The sequence below is a fragment of the Gymnogyps californianus genome, chromosome 12, assembly GCF_018139145.2.
Source record: "Gymnogyps californianus isolate 813 chromosome 12, ASM1813914v2, whole genome shotgun sequence".
Classification (NCBI taxonomy): domain Eukaryota; kingdom Metazoa; phylum Chordata; class Aves; order Accipitriformes; family Cathartidae; genus Gymnogyps; species Gymnogyps californianus.
The window spans coordinates 19,394,005-19,414,679 of record NC_059482.1 but is presented as its reverse complement, the minus strand read 5'-3'; the positions used below and the strand labels follow the sequence as shown (position 1 = coordinate 19,414,679).

The following is a 20,675-nucleotide window of genomic DNA, read 5'->3' as shown; positions in this document are numbered from 1 at the left end:
TGCTCAGGCTGTTTGGAGAGGGTGGGTGTTTGAGCTCTTTAATGTGTCAAGATTTCTTCCAAAATAGGAGCCTGGGATTCTGCTGGTGTCCTAGTCGTGGTGCTCTGCTGTTGGGTGGCTGCTCTTTCTCACTTGGAGATTAATTAGGAGGGATTTTAGGCTGGAGAGACTGAGAGCTGGTGGGTCACCAATTGTTCAGTTGCCACGACAATCTGCTGCCGTGGAGGAGACCAGCTCCTGGGTCTCGGTATGGTGGGACAGACTGTCTCACTGGCAGGCGTTCCTGGAGATACCTCTGACCCCAGGGGGGTCTGGTCCACCAGGGATATGCAGTTTGTGAGTGTTCAGGTGTGTGTCAGACTGCCTGTGATGAGGGGGAAATACATTCCACGTCAGCCAGTGGTTTGTGGGGTTTCTGGGGTTTTTTTAAAGGAGAAAAAAAGTGGGGGCGAGCAAGGGTCCACTGGTTTCATTCCCCGTGGTATATCAGTGCCTGACATGGTTAGGTGTCATCAAAAAGGACCGAGCAAATTGGTGGAGAATGTTAAAATAATAAATCTGGTCATCCTGCCACCCAAAGCCATCCGTGAGACAGCTTCTGTTTGTGTACAGTGAGCTGGCTGGGGGGGAATGCTCATGTCTTCTAAATCTTTTTCACCTCATTGCAAACTTGCCAAGGATGGGAGTTACAAACAGCCAAAACTTCTGTACTGGCCCAGTCCCTTCCATTCTGGTTTATCCATAAATACTAATTTTTTATAAATCTGAAAGTAAATGCAGGTTTTTTTCCTCCTGTCTTCTGCTGTTTTTATAGGTCACAATGCTCATTACTCATCTGTCCTATAAGTACGTGACGGACATACACAGAGAAATGGGTCAGGAGAAAGCTAATGTCACGGAAAGACATGCACAAACTTTGGAGTTTGTTTTGTTTGGTGGTTTTTTCCAAATCCTGGCTTGATTTTTAAACCAGGTGAGCTTCTGAACACAAGGAGTGCAGGACTGGCAGAGCTCACCTTCCCCGGGTCCCCGAGTCCCACTCCAGCGGTTGGCAAAGAAAAACAATAAGCTTGCTCCAAATGCTGGTATGAAACAAAAAGAGGATTCCTGGACGAGAGGACTCAAATTGAAAGAAACATAAAAGAGGAGATTTCTGGTTATCAAAAAATATAAGAGTCCGCGTGTGTAAAACTCCATTCACTTCTTTCCACCAGGGACCCCCTTGCAGAGCTTTCTCCTCCTGGTTGTGTTCATTTCTTTTGTTGTTTTGCAGCATCTCTTTTGGGGTAGTTTTTTTTGTGCAGCACCATTTCTTTGTACTACCGACGTTTCCTCCCAAAACATAAACAAAAGGAAGAGAAACGCCTTATGGGGAAAAAATCCTATGAATCATAAAGACACTTATAATTTCTTTTAAGACTTTGGAACTGTCTGATAAAATTAAACAGAAGTATATATATAACACTACTGTGGAGTGCACAGAACAGGAAAATATGGATCTCGAGCATTAATAGAAATTAATTTATCTTCATCCTCCATTTAATTCCACAAGATTTTTCTGCAAAGATGTGAGTACGGTGGATCTGAATCTGAAATGTCTTAAATTTTGGAGTATTCAGGGTCAACTACCAGAATTTTATGGTGGTGATCAGGTTTCTGAGAAAGTCTCTGAAGGTTTTGTTTTGACCCTGGCAAAGTCCCCTCCCGGTGGAAGTCTCACTTATGTGAAGGTCATGTTAATATATTCACTGGGGTTTTTCCCTGTGAAATTCAGCAACAAAAAATGGTCCTCAGTTTTGTTTTGTTTTTAACTGTTATTTTATTTTAAGATATGGTGAAGTGAAATGCAGCTGTGGAATATTGTTGTAATCTTCGCAACAGTGAGACAAAATCCCAGGCTGCAACCCTGTGATATGTGAGTGCTTGCAGTCTTTTTTAGAAACAATGATTCTTGTCCCTTTCATCATAAGAAAGCATCACAGTTATTTGAATTTATAAAAATGCCTATTTGTAGGCATAGGTATATATTTAGGTTTATAGTTATGTATTTATAGGTCATATTTTTTGAAAGGTTAATTACAAAAATCAAAATTTAATGTTTGCTCACTTGTTCCTCCCCACAGACTTCACGTGTTAAAGCGTCAAACCTGTGCCTGAGCAAACACTGCTGGCCTGTCAGCTCTGCGTTAGCTGAACGTGGGGCGCAGGGTCACGGAGCGGGGGTCTGTAAGAGTGCGGGGACAAAAGTTGTTACTGGTTTGGTACCTGGGGAGATGCGTGTCTGCAACATCCATCAACCTTCCTCAGGGAATCCCATGTGATTCTGTTAAAGAGCAGGGGTTTCTTTCTGTTTCTCATTTATGCAAATAAAAGGTGAACCGGAAAAGACATCAATAAGAGTTAAGTGGCAATATCAAGTCAGTTTTACTGCCAGGTCATTCAGTCCCCAACAAATCAAGTAGGAAAAATGTGTCATTTATCAATATAATAAACAAGTTATTGCTCCTAAACCCAAACAGCTCTCTTGAAACCGTACCTCAGAGCAAACAACCCGTATCCTTTGCAACGTACTAAGTAGGACCTCTCTGTAGTGCTTCTTTCTTTAGACAGTGCAACTGGCCACGGAGCTGCCAGCGTGCAATTTAACCTGTTGTGAGCCACGGCGGGGAATTCGGCAGGTTGTGCTAGCTTCTCTTGACATCTTATGGAGGAAAATACCTAGATTTTCTCTCCACTCTATATAGGGTAAAATTGTGATCCAGGCTTTGGACTAATAACCATCACTAGCAGAGCTGTATAGATGTTGGTATACCTGGCTGGAAGGCTGAAAGAAAATGAGTGAGCTCTAGCAGAGATTTCATTATACCTTCTGGTTTTGGGGGACTTAATTTCTTGCTCCCCTCTGTCTTTCCCCTACTTTCTATCTCAAATAATTCTTGCTGAAAAATCATTTTAGTCCTTTGAAGTATACTTTCCCCTCTAGTATTGCACAAGTTTGTATAAAAATGTCTTTTGGGTTGTGTCTTCAACTGCGCACATCACTGCCGTGATTTGCGTGATCAGTCATAGCAATTGCGTGTAGGGGGAAAAAAGAAACAAACGTGCCATTCCTAACCAGCTTGAGTGACCACAGGGGACGAGTACAACCCCGAGGCCGGGATTAATCCCTCTGGACTTCAGGCATTTCAGCATATTGCCTGACTTGGGAGCATGGCTGTTCCGGGTTCCTCTAGAGAGGAAGGTGGCTCTGAAACTGTTCTGGTTGTCGATAGGAGAAACTTTTTTCTCCATTTATTTGAGATGGACCCCAGAGCACACACATCCTCACGCTAGGGATTGGCTGAGATATGCCAGTCAATTTAAGAAATTATGCAATGGCGGGCAGATGTTTGTGTTCTCCCACAGTGATTATAGGAGCTTTGTTTCCATAAGAAATCAGGCCATAAGTTTTATTCTGGAGAACAAAAACCAGCGCATTCTGAAAACAAATAATGTGCACAGATTTTTCTCTGGGGAGAGGCTGAGGGAACTAACCATGCGACAGATGATGTTCAAGATCCCTTCACAGACTGCTGCACTCATGGCCAGGCTGTTTAGGCTGCCATAAGCAAAAACACAGACCTGAAATTTAGGTCTATGCAATGAAACTCTGGTGACATCCATACAGTAGTCAAGAAAAAAAACACTAGACTTCGTCACAATTTTCCCAGGAGGGAAAAGTACTGCGTATCAGCGAAGCTTAGAAAACTATAGTGCATAAAACTATCGTGCACTGAATTTCATAACTAATAATTCAAGTGGTGCTAATTTTGTAATCACTCTTACAGGTTTGATTTATCAGCTGTATCAGCCTGACCTGACGGTTAGTAGCGAAGGGGGCAGTGAGCAGCAAGCACTGCATCGCGCTCCAGAGAGCCTTCGGGTTGAGACTTGGGCATCTCTGTACAAAGAGAGTGTGTAGTTCTACAAAGAAGTGGGGATCACTGGGTCATTGCTGTGTCCTGGTTCTCCTCAGCCCTTAAAATGTCATTTGTGAGCCTTTGCAAGTTAAACCAATCATAATGCCATGCCGAGTGGAGCTGGAGGTGGTGCAGCCCTCGGTTAGCCTCAGGATTTGGGGTGAAAAGTGACCTAGAGACCATCTTTGTTACTATCTTTTCGAGTTGTGCTCTAAGTCCAATTGTCCCTGAGACTACACTCCCACACTGTAATTACATCTGCTTCATTTACGGAATGCTGTGTATTATATTTGTAGCCCGAGTTTTAAATGTGTATGAAGAGAAAATGAGGTTATATTATTGCTGTAATTGAGAGGAACTAGGACAAGTTTTATTAATTTCCTGCCACAGAATACTGAGTAAGCCAATATTTTATGGGACAGTTCAGGGAGAAGAGTAATATATGTTACATTTCTGAATTCCGGAGGATACTTGAAGGGTTTTACTGGCAATTGATTTTTCTACAGGTAAATTGTAATCCTTGATAGGCAGATGTACCCCTGAATATGGCGTCTCCACTGAGATGCACTAAGGGTACGATGAAATGGAAGCAGAAGGTGTATCAGCTCTGCTCTGACAGGTGATGAGAAATTGGAAATCCTGCCTATAGAAGCTACCTTTCCCTCAGCTAAGGCAGCTATTACTGCATTATCTACATTACTCTGAATGCTGAAAATTCACAGAAATATTTAGCATATGAGTATCTGATTAAAAAATCAGTAATTTGACAGGTACTTTAAGAAATTATTTCTCTTTATAGACACTACTTTGTCCTGATCTATGTTAACTTTTACCTACCATTGTTTTCTATCATTCCCTAATTGTGCTATGTTTTTGTAAGTCTTTAGCATTCTGTATCTCTGTGCAATATCAGCTAAAGATTTAAAAAATCACACTTGATATTCAGCATTGGTAAATGCTGCCGAGCTCTTGAGCTGACAGGCCTTTGCGGAGAGGTCTGCAGGATGCCCCTGGTTGCATAGCCCTTGGAAGAGTGAGCTCGGGTAGTTCGAGGAGGAGGCAGCTCTGTCTGCAACAACGATGTGCCTTCGCTGGGGGTCCTGTCCCGCGCTGCTGGGGGGACTCTGGGTGAGCAAGGGGGGTGGTCGCTGTGGCCTCGGAGGAAGCGGCAGCAGTCAAAGGAGCAAAAGGGACTGACCTTGTGGATGAGAGATCTTCTGCTTTCAGTTGTGCTGGTGCTTGTTTTTATAGGTGAGATAGTGGAGAGATTTTCACCCTGTTGGTTTTACGTGCTCCTGATGATGTGTGTGCTGCAGTGTGCCACTGCTTCACATCGTGTAGTCACAGAGGTTATGGTGTGTCGGGGTTCGGTGCACAAACACCTACTTAATAGGAACCTCCTGATGTGACATAGACAATGCGGTTTCTGTATCCCTTTTCTTCTTTTAGATGGTAACATCACAGAAACACTTTGCTGATACTGAAGTTGCTGAAGTCAAAGTAGTAATGGCAATGTAAAAGAGCTGAAAATGTATGAGTCAGTGGTACCACCTTCTCTTCTGACAGTGCGGTTACTCTGCAGTGCTTTTGGCATTTCTTTGGGAGGGAACAGGCAAGTAAATACCGAGGGGCTGGCTGGACAGCAGAACTGCTGCTGCTCTGGGAGAATTTCGACACTTCATTTCTTAGCAGTATGGGCTGTTCATGTTTCGGGTCTTTTCTTCATGCTGCAGTGATTCACAGAGACTCCTTCATTCATCTCCTCACTCCCCGAGTGGCTTTGGGCCACTTCAGAATTATCTTCCTGTGCATGCAAAGGAGAGATCTTGTAAATGTAAAGCAGTGCCCTGAAACAGCAGTGTCCCGGGTGTCAGTTAGGTAACGGTCAGGCTGTGGTACCCGGCCAGGGCTGGTATCACATGTCTCGCAGGAGCAGTTATTTCTGCTTCTGTTCCTCTTGGGTACTTATTATTCAAGGGAAAATCAGCTGTCCTGCCTTAGTCACTGCTAGTTTTGGATTGTGGGCTAGCAGACTGGTTTGCTGCTGATACAATGCTGCAGCAGAATTGTCCATTCTTAATACGATCGCAGTTCTGCTGCCAGTGACACTTCTCAAAAGAGCTTTGTTTGTCCTGTTGTCCTATGGGTGTAACAAATGACCCACTTTTCACTCTGGGGAGCTGCTCCGCAGCTGCACCGTCAGGGAGACTCATGCTTCACACTCAGTACTGAGCTCCAGGAAAGGTCTGCTACTGTGAACACTGCAAGAGAGCATTGGCAGGAAGGTCTGAGCACTGCTAGCAACGAGTTACCCTCCTGCAGTTCGTGGAGCACTTGTTCGCATACTGGCTGAGCATGGTGACCAGGTCGTCAGACCTCCCCAGAATAAATCTCAGCTGGTGGCTGTGGAGCTGTGAAGCACATGGTCAGATAAACAAGATTTAACTGGGAAGCATGAATCCCCAGCAGGCTGCTGACTCGGAGTTCCTTGTTGTCAGATTCCTTGTGCACCTAACCCATTACTTACCACTGCGCCTCACAGGGTTTGCGTAGAGAAAACCTGACTGTGGTGATGTGGGTGCTTGATTTTTCTGTTACATGTAGTGAGCAACAGTGGGATCAGTTGTGGCAACAGGGAGCTCTAGTCGCTGTTTGTTTCTTCGCTGTTCAATAAATTTAAGACGTTCCATTAAGCAGATGGCTGTGGAGGGCATCTTTTAGATGTTGTACAATGATGACGTGTGTATTTAAAATTCAGAAGTGAATCCACTTGAATGAGTCATCCTAGTCGGGTGGAGGAGACTGTACTGTTATATTTTTGGTTAAAAACTGGAGTTAGCGTTCACATGTTTCACATTTACTCTGGAGGCCAGTCTGTGTGGGCCTGGTCTTCTGAATGGTCCGCGTGGCCGAGAGCACCCGCCCTTCACCAGGAGGGCTGACAGGTAATTGTGCCAAGTCCCTTCTCTGCCACCCCAGGCAGTCTGGGGAGGTGGGCTGGCAGGTTCACCAACCTGGCTGTCTTGTCTGGTAATGCAGAAAGTCTTCCAAACATGCCTCTCCGTGAATGAGGTGGTGCCATGGCATGAACTCAGGACTTGCCTAGTAGCAAACTCACAGTTAGAGCAGTGCTGGGTTAAAAAACAAACCCCAAAAAGTACGGTTTTGCTGGTGCACATACTGAGTCTGATGGATTTAAAGCAAGTTTAAGACCTGTTTACCTTAATTTAGTCCATTAAGCTAAAGTGGACAGGCACATGAGTTGGAAACATCCTGGCAGTGGTAACTACACCCCCTCCCATACGCTGTAACCTTCCCCCGTATCTAAAAGCATTTTGTCAGCTCCTGTCGCACGCTGCACTCTGCACGGTCCACTCCAGTGGGACCAGAGCACCAAACCCAGCCATCTGGGGAGTTACCCATGAATTTCAGCATGTGACAGGTCCTGAGAGTATCTTTCCCATAAAATATTTTATTCCAGCTGAAACCAAACATTAGAAATTCACATCTGAGTAAGTGGGCAATGATTTTGCTAATCCCTCTTTGGCAAAACCGTGTCTACTCAGGAAGGAAAGTCTCGTGTTAGGGTCTGCTCGCTGAGGAACAGGGTGCCAGCCTTGGGTGAACATGCCTGAAGGAATCGCTCCTGGCCTTGTTTCGTGTCAGTGGATCCATAGGTGTCTGCAGCAGAAGTCTCCCGCGTGTTCAGGCTCCACTGCCCCACTTGCTCTCCCAATCAGCGGTACACAAAGCTGTCCTAACGAGAGGGAAAGCCAGAGAACAGTGGTCTTAGTTCTTAAACCCACGCATATGAAGATTTAAGGGGTAGTGATTGAACGCTACAATCAGTTATTGTATTACTCAGACACTCTCCCAGGAAGGGCAGATAACATCTGAAGCACTAGGAAGATGGCAAGGAAGAAAAGAAAATTAAAATCTTCTGCTCGGTTTTCTTGGGGTTTTCCCCTCAGGCCTTTCAGCAGGGCAAACGGTACCGCTGGGTTACTAATGGTGGTGGGGAGTACACCTTGACGGCAGCAGAGCAGTGTATTAGAGTATTTTCTCTTCTTTAGATGAAAAGCCCAGCTTTTGGGTTCAGGAAAAAAAAGGTATTCATCCTGCTAAGTAGATTGAAAGAGAATCCAGATTAAATAAATCATTAAATCATTCCAGAATGTTATCCACCTGTTCTGGCTTGTAATTTATTTTCAGATGAACAGTAGGTAAAAAAAAAAAAAAAGGCAATACAATGGCAAAAATTATTTTCCCCTAACAGATGCTCTGATCCTGAAATGACACCTGGCCCAGAGAGCTGCTTGTGCAGCTTTTGAGATCATTTTGAACTAATTGCTCAAATCCATTGCTCCATAACCTTGATAGCCACGTAATGCTAAAACTTCTGCTGTAGCCACCTTTGAAGAGGGATCTCCAAGGGTTTTGCTGCTGCAAGGCCAGTAAAAATCATCCCTTTAATGTGGGATGGGAAACCTGTAGGGGGACAGGACATGTTTGAGGGGACAGTCAAGTACCAGCTAGCTGGGGGTGAGGGGTCCTAGACCATTTCGGTGTCAGGGCCACTCTCCTCACGTGCTGGTGCGGGAATAAAGGAAGGTTTCCTCTCTCCTATGTTCCTGAAAGGAGGACTGTGCTTCAAAAGGCTGGGAAGTTCCAATCTGGGTGGTTACTTCGGTTGTCCAGGCCTTCTCATGACTCCCAAACGGTTCCCCGTGCTCTCTAGGAGAGCACCAGCGTGTTTTGTGCCACCTGCGTTGACTGGGGATGGGAGGGAGGTGAAGTTCTGGGAGTGGGTGACCAAGGACCAGAGATGGAGGACAGCACCGGTGCTGAGAGCGTGGGGAAGGTGGTGAAAGATGGTTATTGTCCAGCTCTTCCGCACCTCCTCTCCGCCCAGCTGCAGCTGAAGGCAGCCGCAGCCTGAGACTCCCATTTCATGGCTCTCCGGTGTATATTTAAACAGATTTAGCCAGCTCGGTGGTCAGTTTTCAAATGAATTCTCCCATTTGCTGAATGCAGCAACGTTAAAGCAGGAATCAGTTGCAGCGGCCCGTCTGGGGAGGGAAGAGGGAGCAGAAACCCCTCAGCTGAAAGTGTGCGGGCGTTGAGAGGCGGGCTGGGGATGCCCGTTATCTTTGCCCTCCGCTTTCCGGGGCTGCTTCGCTCGTCCGTAAATCAGGCTGATAAACTCTAGCTCCGGGAGGCTTATTGCCGGCACCAGCCCGTCTCTGCGTTTACCTGGGGGCCGGGCACCGGGGCCGCTGCCCCCGCAGGGAGCGGAGTCGGGCGCGGGGGTCACCGCGGGGGCGCAGGAAGGGCCGGGGGTGGCCGGGGAGCCGCGCCGTCTCGGCCGCACAAAGCCGCCTTTTCATCGCGGCCTCCTGCCCTCGCCGAGCCCGTAATTGTCTTTGACAAAACTTCATTAGCGAGGGCGGCGGCGGCGGCGGCGGCCCCGCGGTCGCGCTGCCTTTGAGCGGGCGCAGTGGAGTGTGCGCGGCCCCGCCGGTCCCGCTCGGGGCCATTAGCCCGGCAACTTTGTTTAGAAACTTCCCACCCCAGCGGGGGACGCGTCAATCAGCCGCTCCCGCCTGTCCCCGCGGCTGCGGCTGCTAATTGGGGGGCGATGCGGGGCTGCGGGGCTGGTGCAGCCGGTGCCAGGCGCGTCCCAGCGGGCTGCGGAAAAGGGGGAGACCCGGCCCTTTAGTAACGAAATGGGGGGGGGGGGGGGGGGGGAGTGCTGCTCTCCGGCGCCTTCCCGGCTCCGCCGCCCCGGGGGGAACGAGGTCTGCACCTTGCGCGTCTGGCTTGTGCCTCGCCCGGGCGGGCTGAGGGCGAGGGGTGCTGGCGCCTGCGGCGGGCCGGGCCGCGGGGACCTCGCACCGGCCGGGGCGCTCGGCGCTGCCCTGGCCCCGCCGGCCCTATCTCCCCGAACCGCCCCGGAGGCGCAGGCTTCGAGTTCCCCATCAAACGGTGGCCTGCAGAGCCGGGCTGCTCCCGCCCCGGCGGACAACCCGAGTTCACTTCCCAGAGCTCAGCGGCATTAAACAGCCCAGCTCGTAGCAAAGTCCAGCCAGAAGACGGTTTAAATACGTTTATTACGGCATTGGAGGCGCTGAATTTGTTCCTGTGGCAGGCGGGCGAGCCCGTTATTTTAGTTTTGTGCCTGGGCGCTCGCAGGCTCCGCTCCGGTATGAGTTTTCCGTCAATCCTCGCTCTGTTTTTTAATCAAAACAGTATTCGGAATATGATTCCCGGAGATTATATTTTGAGAGATTTGAGATACATCTTGCTGGCGTGACAGATTGCAGGGGAGTCCTGGGCGGGCAGGATAATCTGCATCTCGCTCGCTTGACCTTTAATAAAAGGGGAGTAAAAGTAATAAATAAAAATTAAAAGTGTTAAGACTCCTGGAGGTTACCTTCGTGCCTGCCTTAAAAAGACCCCGAAGCCTGCACCCGACTAATTAACCACCCCCGGCGGCTTCGCGGCTCCTTCGGGCGCTGCCGTGGGGGCCGGGGGATGCCAGGGCCGGGGGGCAGAGCCGGCAGCTCGGAGGAGCTCCTGGCCGGCCGCGGGGGCCGTGCAGATTTCGTCTCCCGTGGGCAGCTCAGGAGGCCGTTGCAGAGCTGCCTCCTCGGGGAGCCTCTTCCAAAGCTGCTGGGCAAACGGAACCGGAGGGAGCCGAGTCGCTCCCCTGTGTGCTGGGCAGAGGCGGCCGGGACGCGGCGGGGAGCGGGACCCGGCTCGGCCTCTGCGGACACGCGTGGCGAACCGGCGCTTTGTTCCCTGGGCAGGTAATACCTGTCCCCTCCGGTGGGAGAGGAGAGGCAGAAAAGTCGCCTTGCAAGAACCCTCCGAAAGGGCCTAATACTCTTTATTACAAGCCCTAATCCTTCAAATCCGACTTGAAATAATGTTTATCTTTTCGCAGCTTAATTTCCCCTACGCTAAGCTGCGGGTCACTGCAAGAGACTGCGGCTTCTGCGCCGCCGCTTGCCCAGAACTGCTCCGGAGCGCGGGAAAGCCCCGTGGCCCGGCGTCTCCGGCGGGGCTCCCGGCGGGCCCAGCCCCGCTCCCGGCCGGACCCTGCCCCGCTCCCGGCCGTTCCGTTACCTGCTGGCCATCGTGTACACTTACACGCCCCCGCCCTTTCCCGCCCTGGCCCCTGCAAAGCCCGACAAAGTTTGCCTTCTTTGACAGGTGCCCCCGCAGCCCGGGGCTGCTCAGCTCCCCTCCGCTCCCCTCCCCTCCCCAGCCCGGGAGGGACCGGGGCTGTAAGCGGGGCAGCCGGGGGCAGCCCCCGCCACCTCTCCCCGCGTTGACCTGCCGCTTCTCCTTTCCCCTACGAGCTGCTGCTCCGGTCGCAAACCCAGAGGACTCCCAGCTCTGCAGCCCCACTTGTCTTGGTAGCCTTTGGTAAACATACAGAAGTCTACTCGATATTCAAGATTGATTTCCCTGATTTATTAAGGCAGAATTCATTGGACTCTATTGACCACAAATGACTTAATGTAAATGTTGACCCCGGTGAACTTGGAAATAGCAGGTATCGGGTTGATCTATAGATGACCTCTTAATTACCACAGTTATTAATTTAAATTATTGCCACTGCTTCTAGAGACGGGAACAAAGAAACATTCTTTCCTCATCCCTGCTTGGTTTATTAGTCTGAACACAAGTGTTTGATGACAATTTTAATTAAACAGAAATAATGCAGAGATACGGTTTCTCTTTCTCGTCTGTCCTGTAAAGTGCAGCACTGCTCTTTTCACTGACTGACGGCGCTGACCCACTAACAACGTCCTACTTCGCCACTCGCTGCCCGGGGTGCCCCGGCCGTGCCCCGGGGCGGGCCGGGGCCGGGGGCCGCTCCGCCCGGGCTGCGCCGGCTCCTGGCTGAAGAGCTCCCGGGGTCACTGGACGGCTTCAAGGCGTTCAGCTCATCCGTGTTAATTAGAGACTCTGAAAAATACTTTCAGCCGTATCTATGTACAGCGACGGGAAATAAACAGCCCGGCGTAACCTGCGCCGCTCCTCCTCCTCCCGCCTCCTCGGGACGGCGCGGAACAACCGCGAACAACCGCACCTTGGCGGAGCAGGGCGCTGAGTGGAGGAAGCACGCTTGGGAGGAGAAGGAAAAACAAACCACGACGTGGGGGAAAAAAGAGAAAACATTAGGGGTTTTCCTTTTTTTTTTTTTTTTTTTTTTTGGCAAAGACGTTAATGAGGGCTGTTGAACAAATGGCAAGCGGGCGGCGGGGGGGGGGCGCGCCGCTCCCGCAGGCGCGGCCGCTCCGCCCGCCGCGCCCCTCAGCCCCCATGTGAGCAGCACGTTGTGCCGCGGCGGGACGTTTCCCCGGCGAGGGCAGGGAAGGCAGAGCCGCGGGCCGTGCCTGCGGGGCGGGGAGGTCATCGCCGGGCCGGGGAGAGGTTTCTTTCGTTGTTTCAAGCCGAGAGCCTCGCTGCAGCCGGAGCTCCATCGCCAGCGCTCAGGAAGGGGCGGGCGGCCCTGCGGGAGGGAGAAGCGGTGATGAGCGTTTCCCGGGCGGGCTCCGGTGCCTGCCAGGCCCTGCCGGCCCTCCCCGGGGCCGGGGGGGGGGGTCCTGCCCCGCCCGGACGGGCGCTCCGGGAGCGGGGCAGAGCGGTGGCCTCGGCGCCCCGCTCCCAGGCCGGAGCCTCTCCAGTGTCCCGGGGCCGGGCGGGCAGGCTTGCGCTTCGTGGGAGGTCGGCCCCGGCCGCCGGCCCGTCACCTACCTCACCTCCGCAGCACCGGCCGGAACGCCGTCCGTAGCCTGTCCAGGCAGGTCCCGCCCAGCTCGGCGCCTCCCGGGCCGCCCTTGGCGCCCCGCCCGAAGCCTGCACAGATACAAGCGGCTCGCGGTGCGCCCGGCCCGGCCCCGCCGCCCGCCCCTGCCCGCTCGCCTCGAGCGGGGAAGCCTCGGCGTCTGTACCGCCGGGAGGGCCACGGCCGCAGCCCGCCTGACACCTGGGCACGGCTTAACGCCGCGGCCGCGCTGGACCCGGCGGGGGGGCGGTCAGCGCGAAGGCGGGCTCAGGCCGCGCCCTGTGTCCCGGCCCGGCCCGCGGTCCCCCCCGTCCCCGCCGCCGCGGGTACCTTCGCCCGCCGCCGCGTACTGGCACGGCTCCCCCAGGCCGCGGTGGGACGCGCAGCTCCGCGGGAGCGGCTGCAGGTTGAAAGCGGAGTTCCGGAAGGCCTTGGCGGGCAGGGGCTGCTGCCCCGCCGCGCCGCCGCCTCCCTCCGCGCCGCGGCCCTCGGGGCTGCCCCGGCGCGCCGCGCTGGCCCCGGCGGTGCGCGCCAGCGACCAGATGCGCGGCTTCTCCGCGGGCGCGTAGGGCGGCGGCGGCGGCGGGCCGGCCAGGGCGGCGGGGGAGAAGTCCGCGGCGGGGGCCTTGGCGCAGGGAAGGGCGCGGAAGGGGCCGGGCAGGCTGCAGTTGCTCCGCGGGGCCTCGGGCAGCGCCGCGCCGAGGCTGGGGGCTTCCTGCAGGGAGCTGGCCCGGCCCTTCTCCGGCTTCCCCGCCTCCTCCTCCTCCTCCAGGTCGTCCAGGTCGCTGAACCGCAGCTCCTTGTCCTCCGTGCAGCTCTTCTGCTCTGCTTGAACACACAGCGGGGAGGAGGGGGCGGCAGGGCGTTAGTGCGGGTGCGGGGAAGTTGGGGGGGGGGGGGGCCTCGAAATCGGCCGCCACTTCGAGCTACTTGGAGGCGCCCGTCCTGCCTTTCCCGCCTACCTCTGCCTTCGCTCTCCGCACCGTATTCCTCCTCTTCCCGCGGGGTTTCTTCTTTCCTCTCTTCCCCCGCTTTGTTCTTGGGAGACCAGGTCATTTTGTTTTCTTTCTTGAGCCTCCGTCTGGCGTTAGCAAACCAAGTGGACACTTGCGTCAGGGTCATTTTGGTGATGATGGCCAGCATGATTTTCTCTCCTTTGGTGGGATAGGGGTTTTTGCGGTGCTCGTACAACCAGGTCTTGAGGGTGCTCGTCGTCTCTCGCGTTGCATTTTTGCGTCGGGCCGAACCACTGAAATCCACTGTCCCGTACCTGCTGGCAGATGGTTAGGAAGGGGGGGCCGGCGGGAGCTCGGCATGAGCCCCCCGGCCCGGCCCCGCCGCAGGCCGGTGTGGCCCTGCCCATCTGCCTGCCTGCCCCTGCCCGCCTGCCATCGCTGCCGAAGTTTGATTTTAGCTGACTGGTGCTCCCGGGGCGCCTCGTTTCTTTTGTACAACGTTTGTCAGGTCGGAGCCCCCCGCCCCCCGCCGTTTGATGTCGGCCGCTGCCTCGCAGGGGGATGCTAATGGTGCCGGGCGCTGATCAAAGGGGTTTTACCTGTCGTACTGGTACTGCCCCAAGGAATGATCGTAGGAGTAGTAGGCAGCGGGCTGCGCGATTCCCGAGTGCAACGTGCCGGCGCCGTCCTTGATTTCATACTGGGGGTTCTGCAAGGGAAGCGGCAGCGTTTGGCGTCGAGGAAGAAGGGAACCCCGCCGCCTCCCGCCGCCCCGGGTCCCCGCGGCAGCCAAGTCCCTTCGCCCCCCGCGACGGGACGGCGCCGGTTCCGCGTCCTTCAGCGGTCCCCTGCCCCGACACCGACTGCTAACCACGAACTTTGCCGCCTGTTGCACCCCCCCCCCCCCCTCCGGTGCGCTGCCCGGGCGGGCGGGCACTCACCAGCGCGGTGTAGAGCGCGGCGGGCTCGGCGCTGTAGGGCAGGTAGTTGCCGCAGCCGTGGGCGGCGGCGTACGGGGCGCCGTACATGCCCAGCGCCGCATTGAGCTCGGCGCGGCCGGGCGCCAGCAGCCGGCTCTCGTACGGGGCGCAGCAGAGGGAGGCGGCGGCCGGCGCCGAGGAGGCATCCGGCACGGAGCGGGGGGCAGCCTCGCAGCAGGTCGTGCTGGGGCTGGCGGGCACGAAAAACTGCGGAGAGGAGAGGAGAGAGCGGGACGGCGCCGAGTGACTGTCGAGGCAGCCCCATCGGGGGGAATTTAGAAGCGTGTGCGCGTCTGTGTGTGTGCGGGGGGGGGTGGGTGGGTGAGGAGGGGGATAGGGAGCCCGGGCTGAAGCAACTAATTATAGAAACCGGGAAATAAACGGAATGGGAAGCGGGAGCCCTTGGGAAGGGGGCACGATTAATCAAGCAGGCAAAACTTTAAGGCAATAATTGCTCTCGAAAATGGCAAAAGATCCGTGCGGCTCCTTCCTTCCCGCCCCCGGTCGGTCCGTTTGCATTGATTTAAAGGCAAGAAGTTGCGATTACAGTTAATTTGACAATAGACAAAGCAGTAAATATGTCAGCTAACGCAATCGAAGGCGTTTGATTTCAGTAAGTTCAAGGGGACAGCTAACTTCCCAAGCGAGGGAGGCACATCTTGCAGTGATTAGGGTGTATAACTAATTCTACCCAAATAAATCGTGACTCGAGGTACGGTATAGCGACGACTTAGTTAATATAGGGTGCCTTTGTGTGGGTGTGGGTGGGGGGTGTCATTCGGAAATCGTATGGGGGGGGAAAAAACCTCCCGACAGATCCTAATAAAACACAGGAAAAGGACCGACCCGAGGAGGAAGGGTGGAGAAAACGGCACAGCCCGGTTCCGCAGAAACGCTAGTGAAATCCCGAGCCCGCCGAGCGACGGTTCCCCCCTGCCCGCACACGCTCCGCGGGTGCCCGGGCGGCAGCGGCGCAGCGCGGCCGCTCCGCGGGGCAGCTCCGCGGGCTTGGAAATCGGTCGCAGCCGGGATTTATGTATTTATTTGTTTGTTGCACTTAAAACTGAACGGTGGAGGGGGGGAGGGAGGGGGAATTACCGGTTTCCTAAACGCCTTTGCTGTGCACACTGCGAGTTATTTGTTTAAGCCTAACACAACACAAACGAGACATAAACACACACGCACATTTTTTAAAAAAAGGCTCCAGATGTGCCCTTTTAAAAAAAGACTCTAAGTAAGGGAAAGGGAAGAAAAAAAGGGAGGGGGAACAAGACATCTGGACAGCAGCAGCAGAATCTGAACAAAAGTGAGTGCTGCTCACTCGCCTTACCTGTGAAGTGGTGCTGTAGGGGTATCCGAACTGAGAGAAGGACATAGTTGCTCCTTATTTTTGGACCATAGGCAATATTTTCCCCCCAAGATCGATTGTAACTAAACCCTGCTTCAAGATGCACCTTCTCACACACACATTTCCACGTATGGCTTTTTTTTTTTTTTCTCAATTATAGATGATTGCACTTAAGAAAAGCAGCCAGACATCTGAGGCGGGGGGGGTTGGTGCCTGGTTTAAAAAAATAGGCTACCCCCCACCTCCCATCGCTCTTAATAAATATGTTTGTATAGAGAGAGTTTAAAAAGCCACCCCACATGTATAGAGAGTTTAAGTGCAAAGGGGCTTTTTCAGAGAGGGGGGGAAAATCACGTAGGGCTTGCAAGATACGGAGCTTGCTTGTATTATTTTCTGCTCTATAGGTCTTTAGCGTTCATCGGTGGGCGAGGAGCGGGGTGACGTCACGGCCCTGCCGGCAGGAGCAGGCAGCGGCGCGGCAGGAGCAGGCAGCGGCGGGCAGGAGCAGGCAGCGCCCCGCGCCCAGCGCAGCGCGCCCGCTCGCAGCACTTGTTTCATGTTGTTTTAATGTTGTGCTGTGATGCACGTCAAAGGCAGGGACCGGAGGTGCGTTGCGGTTGGTCTCTCTCCCCTTCCCTCTCTCTCTCTTTTTTAAACACAATCCATATTTGTCTTGGGGGAAAAAAAAACCATAAAAGGGGGGAAATCACGGCATCCACCAGTGTGCCCCCCCGCCGCCCGGACAGCGCGGCCCCGTAGCTGCAGGGAGGAAGAGCGGAGGGCAGGGGCCGCGGTGGCAGCGGCGGTGCGAGGGGCGCAGGCGGCGGCTGTGCCGGGCGCACCCGGGGCAGGGGCGCTCGGGGCCGGCCTGGCCGGCGCAGCCCCCCGGCCCTTCCCTCTGCCCTCGGCTCCCACCTGCGGGGCCAGGCTCTGCTGTACAACGCGGCACCGCTTTTGCAATCGAGCTGATTAGTTGTGCTCCCTTCCTTGGCTCCCCTGCCCTTTGCGGCGGCCCGGAGCCGCGGGAGCGGGGTCAGACCTCGCCCCGCACGGCGTGCTCTGCCTGCCCGGGCAGGGGCACGGCTGGGGCCCGGACAGGGAGCCGGCCGGAGGGCAGCCCGCCTCCCCGGCAGCCCGAAGCCTCCTTCCCTAATGAGTGCTGAGCGGGGCATCCGTTCTTCTCTCTCAGACCCGAAATGGTCCCACCAGGAGAGTATGGGGGGGCGGGGCCGTGGCAGGTCAGTGGGGAGGTGATGGATGGCTGCCTGCAGCCCGGCCTGCCCATTACCGCTACGGCGTAATTGCATCAATTAACAAATGGAAATGCCCTTGTTTAACCAGCGACTTACATATTGCGAATTTGCCTTTGAGGCGAGATCCCCGGGAGGTAAATGGGGATTTCCCCCCCTGCGGCGGGGGCTGCCGCGGCGCTCCCGGGCCCGGCCGGGCGCGATGTCTTGCCAGTGGCAATTAAAAAAGAAAAAGAAAAAAAAAAAGAAAAAAACTCCAACTTTCCCCGGTCCGGGGCGACCCGGCGGCACTTGGCCCGGGCAGGCCGGGGCCGTGCCCCGCGGAGGCGGGCGGGAGCGGCGGGTAGCCGCCGCGGCCGTGCCCGTCCCCGCCGGAGCGGCCCCGCTCCGCCGCTGCCCGCCGCCCCGCTCCCCGACGGGTGGCGCTGCCGAGCCGCGAGCGGTGCGCGGCGGCCCGGCCCGCAGCGGCCCGGCCCGGCCCGGCCCGGCCCGGGGTGCTGCCCCCCGCGGCGCGGCCGAGCCGGGGCGGCCCCTGCCCTCCCCGCGCGGGCGGCGCTCCGCCGGGAGCCAGCGGGCAGAGCTGCCGCCGGCCGCCGCTGGGGCGGTCGAGCCCCGGCTCAGCCCGGGCGGAGGGCGGCTCGGGGGTGTAGCGGCCCTTTGCCGGAGCAGAGCACTCGCGGGGCTTCTCCCCGATCGCGGTCCCTCCGCCGGCGCCGGGAGCGGAGCGGGCTGCCCGCGCCGTCGGGGCAGCAGAGCGCCCGGCCGCTGCCCGCGGGGCCGGGGCGGAGCGCCCGAGCCGTGCCCGCCCCGCCGGGGTGAGCGGACTGGCCCGCAGCTCAGGGTCAGGCGTGACAACCCTCCAACATCGCCCGTAGCCGGGCGAGAAGGAGCGCTCAGGCCGTGTAAAACTGAGCCGTTTCAGTTGTTAACGGGGGCAGCAACTTCAGAAAATTCATTAAAGAACACCTTTGGGTAACATTACTGCTAATTATTTAATTGCAAGAATCCCTATGGGGGAAATTATGCTAATTATAAAGTAATAAACCCACTTGTTCTAAAGCACTTAATTCAGCAAAATTTAGTCTTTTCACCAGAACACTTCTTATGTTATTTGATGAAAGAAACAACAAGAGTAGCCGTGTGCTCATCCTGCCTGCGCTCAGAGCCCATGGGAGCTGTCGCTGGCACTGCATGCGTGCTGGCAGGTTGCATGCGGGGCTCTCGCCCTCCTCGCTGATGTGACGAGCACTGCGGCCGCCGAAACTGGGGCAGAATTCACTGCGCAAAAGCACTTCTGTAACAGACATAATGCAGATCAATGCAAACATTGTGTTTGCCAATCTTTATCGTGCACAATCAACATGAAAGTAAATCTGTTACCTGTCAGGTACGTTGTAGCTGAGCCCAGCTTTGAGAGATGGCCTTTTGTAACCCAGCTCTCTCTCCATTTACGGCACTCTGCCCTATGGAGATGTTTCTGTAGCATATTTTGTTCTATACGTGCCTATGAGCCACCCAGGCGACCCTTTTAATTGCCTTTACAACATGGGATATTAAATGGCATTCCCATTAACAAATACAAGTTCTACCTTGCCCCCCAGCTCTTCAGGAGGACACAAACTCTAGCTCTTTGTGTTCTTCTGAGCACTGCCACCATTCACCCTGTCAGTCCGTCACTGAGCGACTGGACTCATCATGTCAAAGCTGTTGAAACATCTTTCTGCGACTTGTAAATATTGGCATAAACCTTCTGTTAACAGGTTCTTGAACTCAGCTTGGTGGAGGGCAGCTTTGGGGAAGGAGTGTGCAATTTGCCAATCTTTTCATCGCAGGGAAACAGCTTCAACGGCCAGATTTCCATTTTGCTCATACACCGCATCTCAGAGAAGCGTAACTGATGCTGTACGTGGTCACTGCAGATTTTTCTTTCCTTTATCTAAATCTGTGTCATCTCTCTCCCCGCATACGAGCGTATCATCCCACCCCCACAGCGTACATTGCCTTCACCCAGTCGTCCTAGTGAGGACTGTGTGACTATAAACACGAGCAAAACTGGCAAACGATCTCTCTTGATTCACAAACTTTTGTTCTTGAAAGAGAGGAGTGTGAGGCTTAACTGTAAACATTTCTGTGAGCAGTTCCTCTTGAAGCAAGGCAGGAGTTCAAATGCAGCCTACAATGCGATTTTTGATGCTTTTAGAATCAACATCATTTGGTTTAGCTCTGAGATTGCTTTGCTCGGGAGGTAATTGCAAGGGGTGAAAGTAACAGTACGTGCTTCCCACCGATGCAAATGTAGCTGCCAATAACTGTGAATGAAATAATAGGTTAATTGAAATAAGTGTTGGAGTATCATTTCTGGAAAGGAAGAATAATGTTCTAAGAGGGGTAAGAATAAAGCAGCTTCAAAAACATGTCGCAGAAATGTGGCTGAGAAGAAAGTGTCTTTATATTTTAGAATACGGGGGGATTTTTTGGCTGTTGCTTTTTTGTACTGAGAAAATGAAAATTCTTCAAGTCCATGCATGAATAAACAAGTACAGCTGGGCAGCCTAATACATAATTTATACTGATCAGTCACTGCGGATTTAACTGAATAAAGCCAAAATGAACACTAATTGTTTTGACAAACTAAAATAGTGTATATGATGGTTTATTGTGAAGCTTGCTGGTTACTGTCCTTATCTCAGTGGCTATTGTCAAGACTGATTTCTGCATGAGAGGCAGAAAAAGATGAAACAAATTAGGACAATATTAAGATTAATATCTTGTTGAAGATAAAGCATTTTAATTGCTTAACATACAAGCAGAAAATAGAAAGAACTGTCTTCAGGATACGAGGGGAGAATTGGCACAGCAAAGTGTGGGACATACCCTGATTGAGGGGGTGAGGTATAATTGCTGAGATAACGTGCGGTACCTTGTCAGCTGAAGGCTAAACCTGAAAGTAGATTTTTTTTTTTTTTAGATCACTTTTGAAATACGTCAGGAATAGCTTTGATTGCCTTTGGACACTTGTCTTCTGAAAGGGAACATCCAAAAAGATGTGACTGGATTTCTGGAGAGTTACGTACGTAGGCTAGTTAATCCAAGAAGCTGCACAATTTCGCTCCAGTTTTGGTATGTGCAAAGTGAAAGAAATACATGGGTGGGCCTTTACTTTGCTTGTCCAGACCCTCTCATTTAGATGGATGGCTAGATGAGAGCCATTTAAAATTTCATCTGGAAATCAAGTAAGAGGCAGACGAGGGTAATAATAATATTCACAGGGATCCCTAAGCACCACTTCTGTGTGGACTCCTTCACGTGACAGTGAGCTGCTTCTTCCTAACGATCCTCTGCGGTTGCCTAACCCTGCCACCTCACCCTCCTGCCTCTTCTC

The 20,675-nt window shown here is 53.7% G+C and overlaps 1 protein-coding gene and 1 long non-coding RNA gene across 2 annotated transcripts in view; one reads left to right on the top strand and one right to left on the bottom strand.

The window, feature by feature from the left end:
* The window catches only part of LOC127021345 (uncharacterized), a 148,963-nt gene that overhangs the window by 125,935 nt on the left and 2,353 nt on the right, over positions 1-20,675 (top strand). The window lies entirely within an intron of this gene.
* IRX6 (iroquois homeobox 6) lies at positions 12,190-16,070 on the bottom strand. The gene is made up of 7 exons (XM_050904336.1): positions 16,026-16,070; positions 14,657-14,902; positions 14,315-14,424; positions 13,722-14,029; positions 13,090-13,584; positions 12,729-12,830; positions 12,190-12,483 (listed from the first exon to the last, which is right to left on the bottom strand). The coding sequence occupies exons 1-6, from the start codon at positions 16,068-16,070 to the stop codon at positions 12,730-12,732; spliced, it is 1,305 nt and encodes a 434-aa protein (XP_050760293.1). The 3' UTR covers positions 12,190-12,483; position 12,729.

Bases quoted from the DNA above. Each gene is read 5' to 3' on its own strand.
- IRX6 (XM_050904336.1), bottom strand. From the start codon at position 16,070: ATGTCCTTCTCTCAGTTCGGATACCCCTACAGCACCACTTCACAG. The intron at 13,585-13,721 runs GTAGGCGGGAAA...GTGTTCAAGCAG, and splicing joins TGCGGAGAGCGAAGGCAGAG to AGCAGAAGAGCTGCACGGAG. The intron at 12,831-13,089 runs GTACCCGCGGCG...GTATCTGTGCAG, and splicing joins GTACGCGGCGGCGGGCGAAG to GCTTCGGGCGGGGCGCCAAG.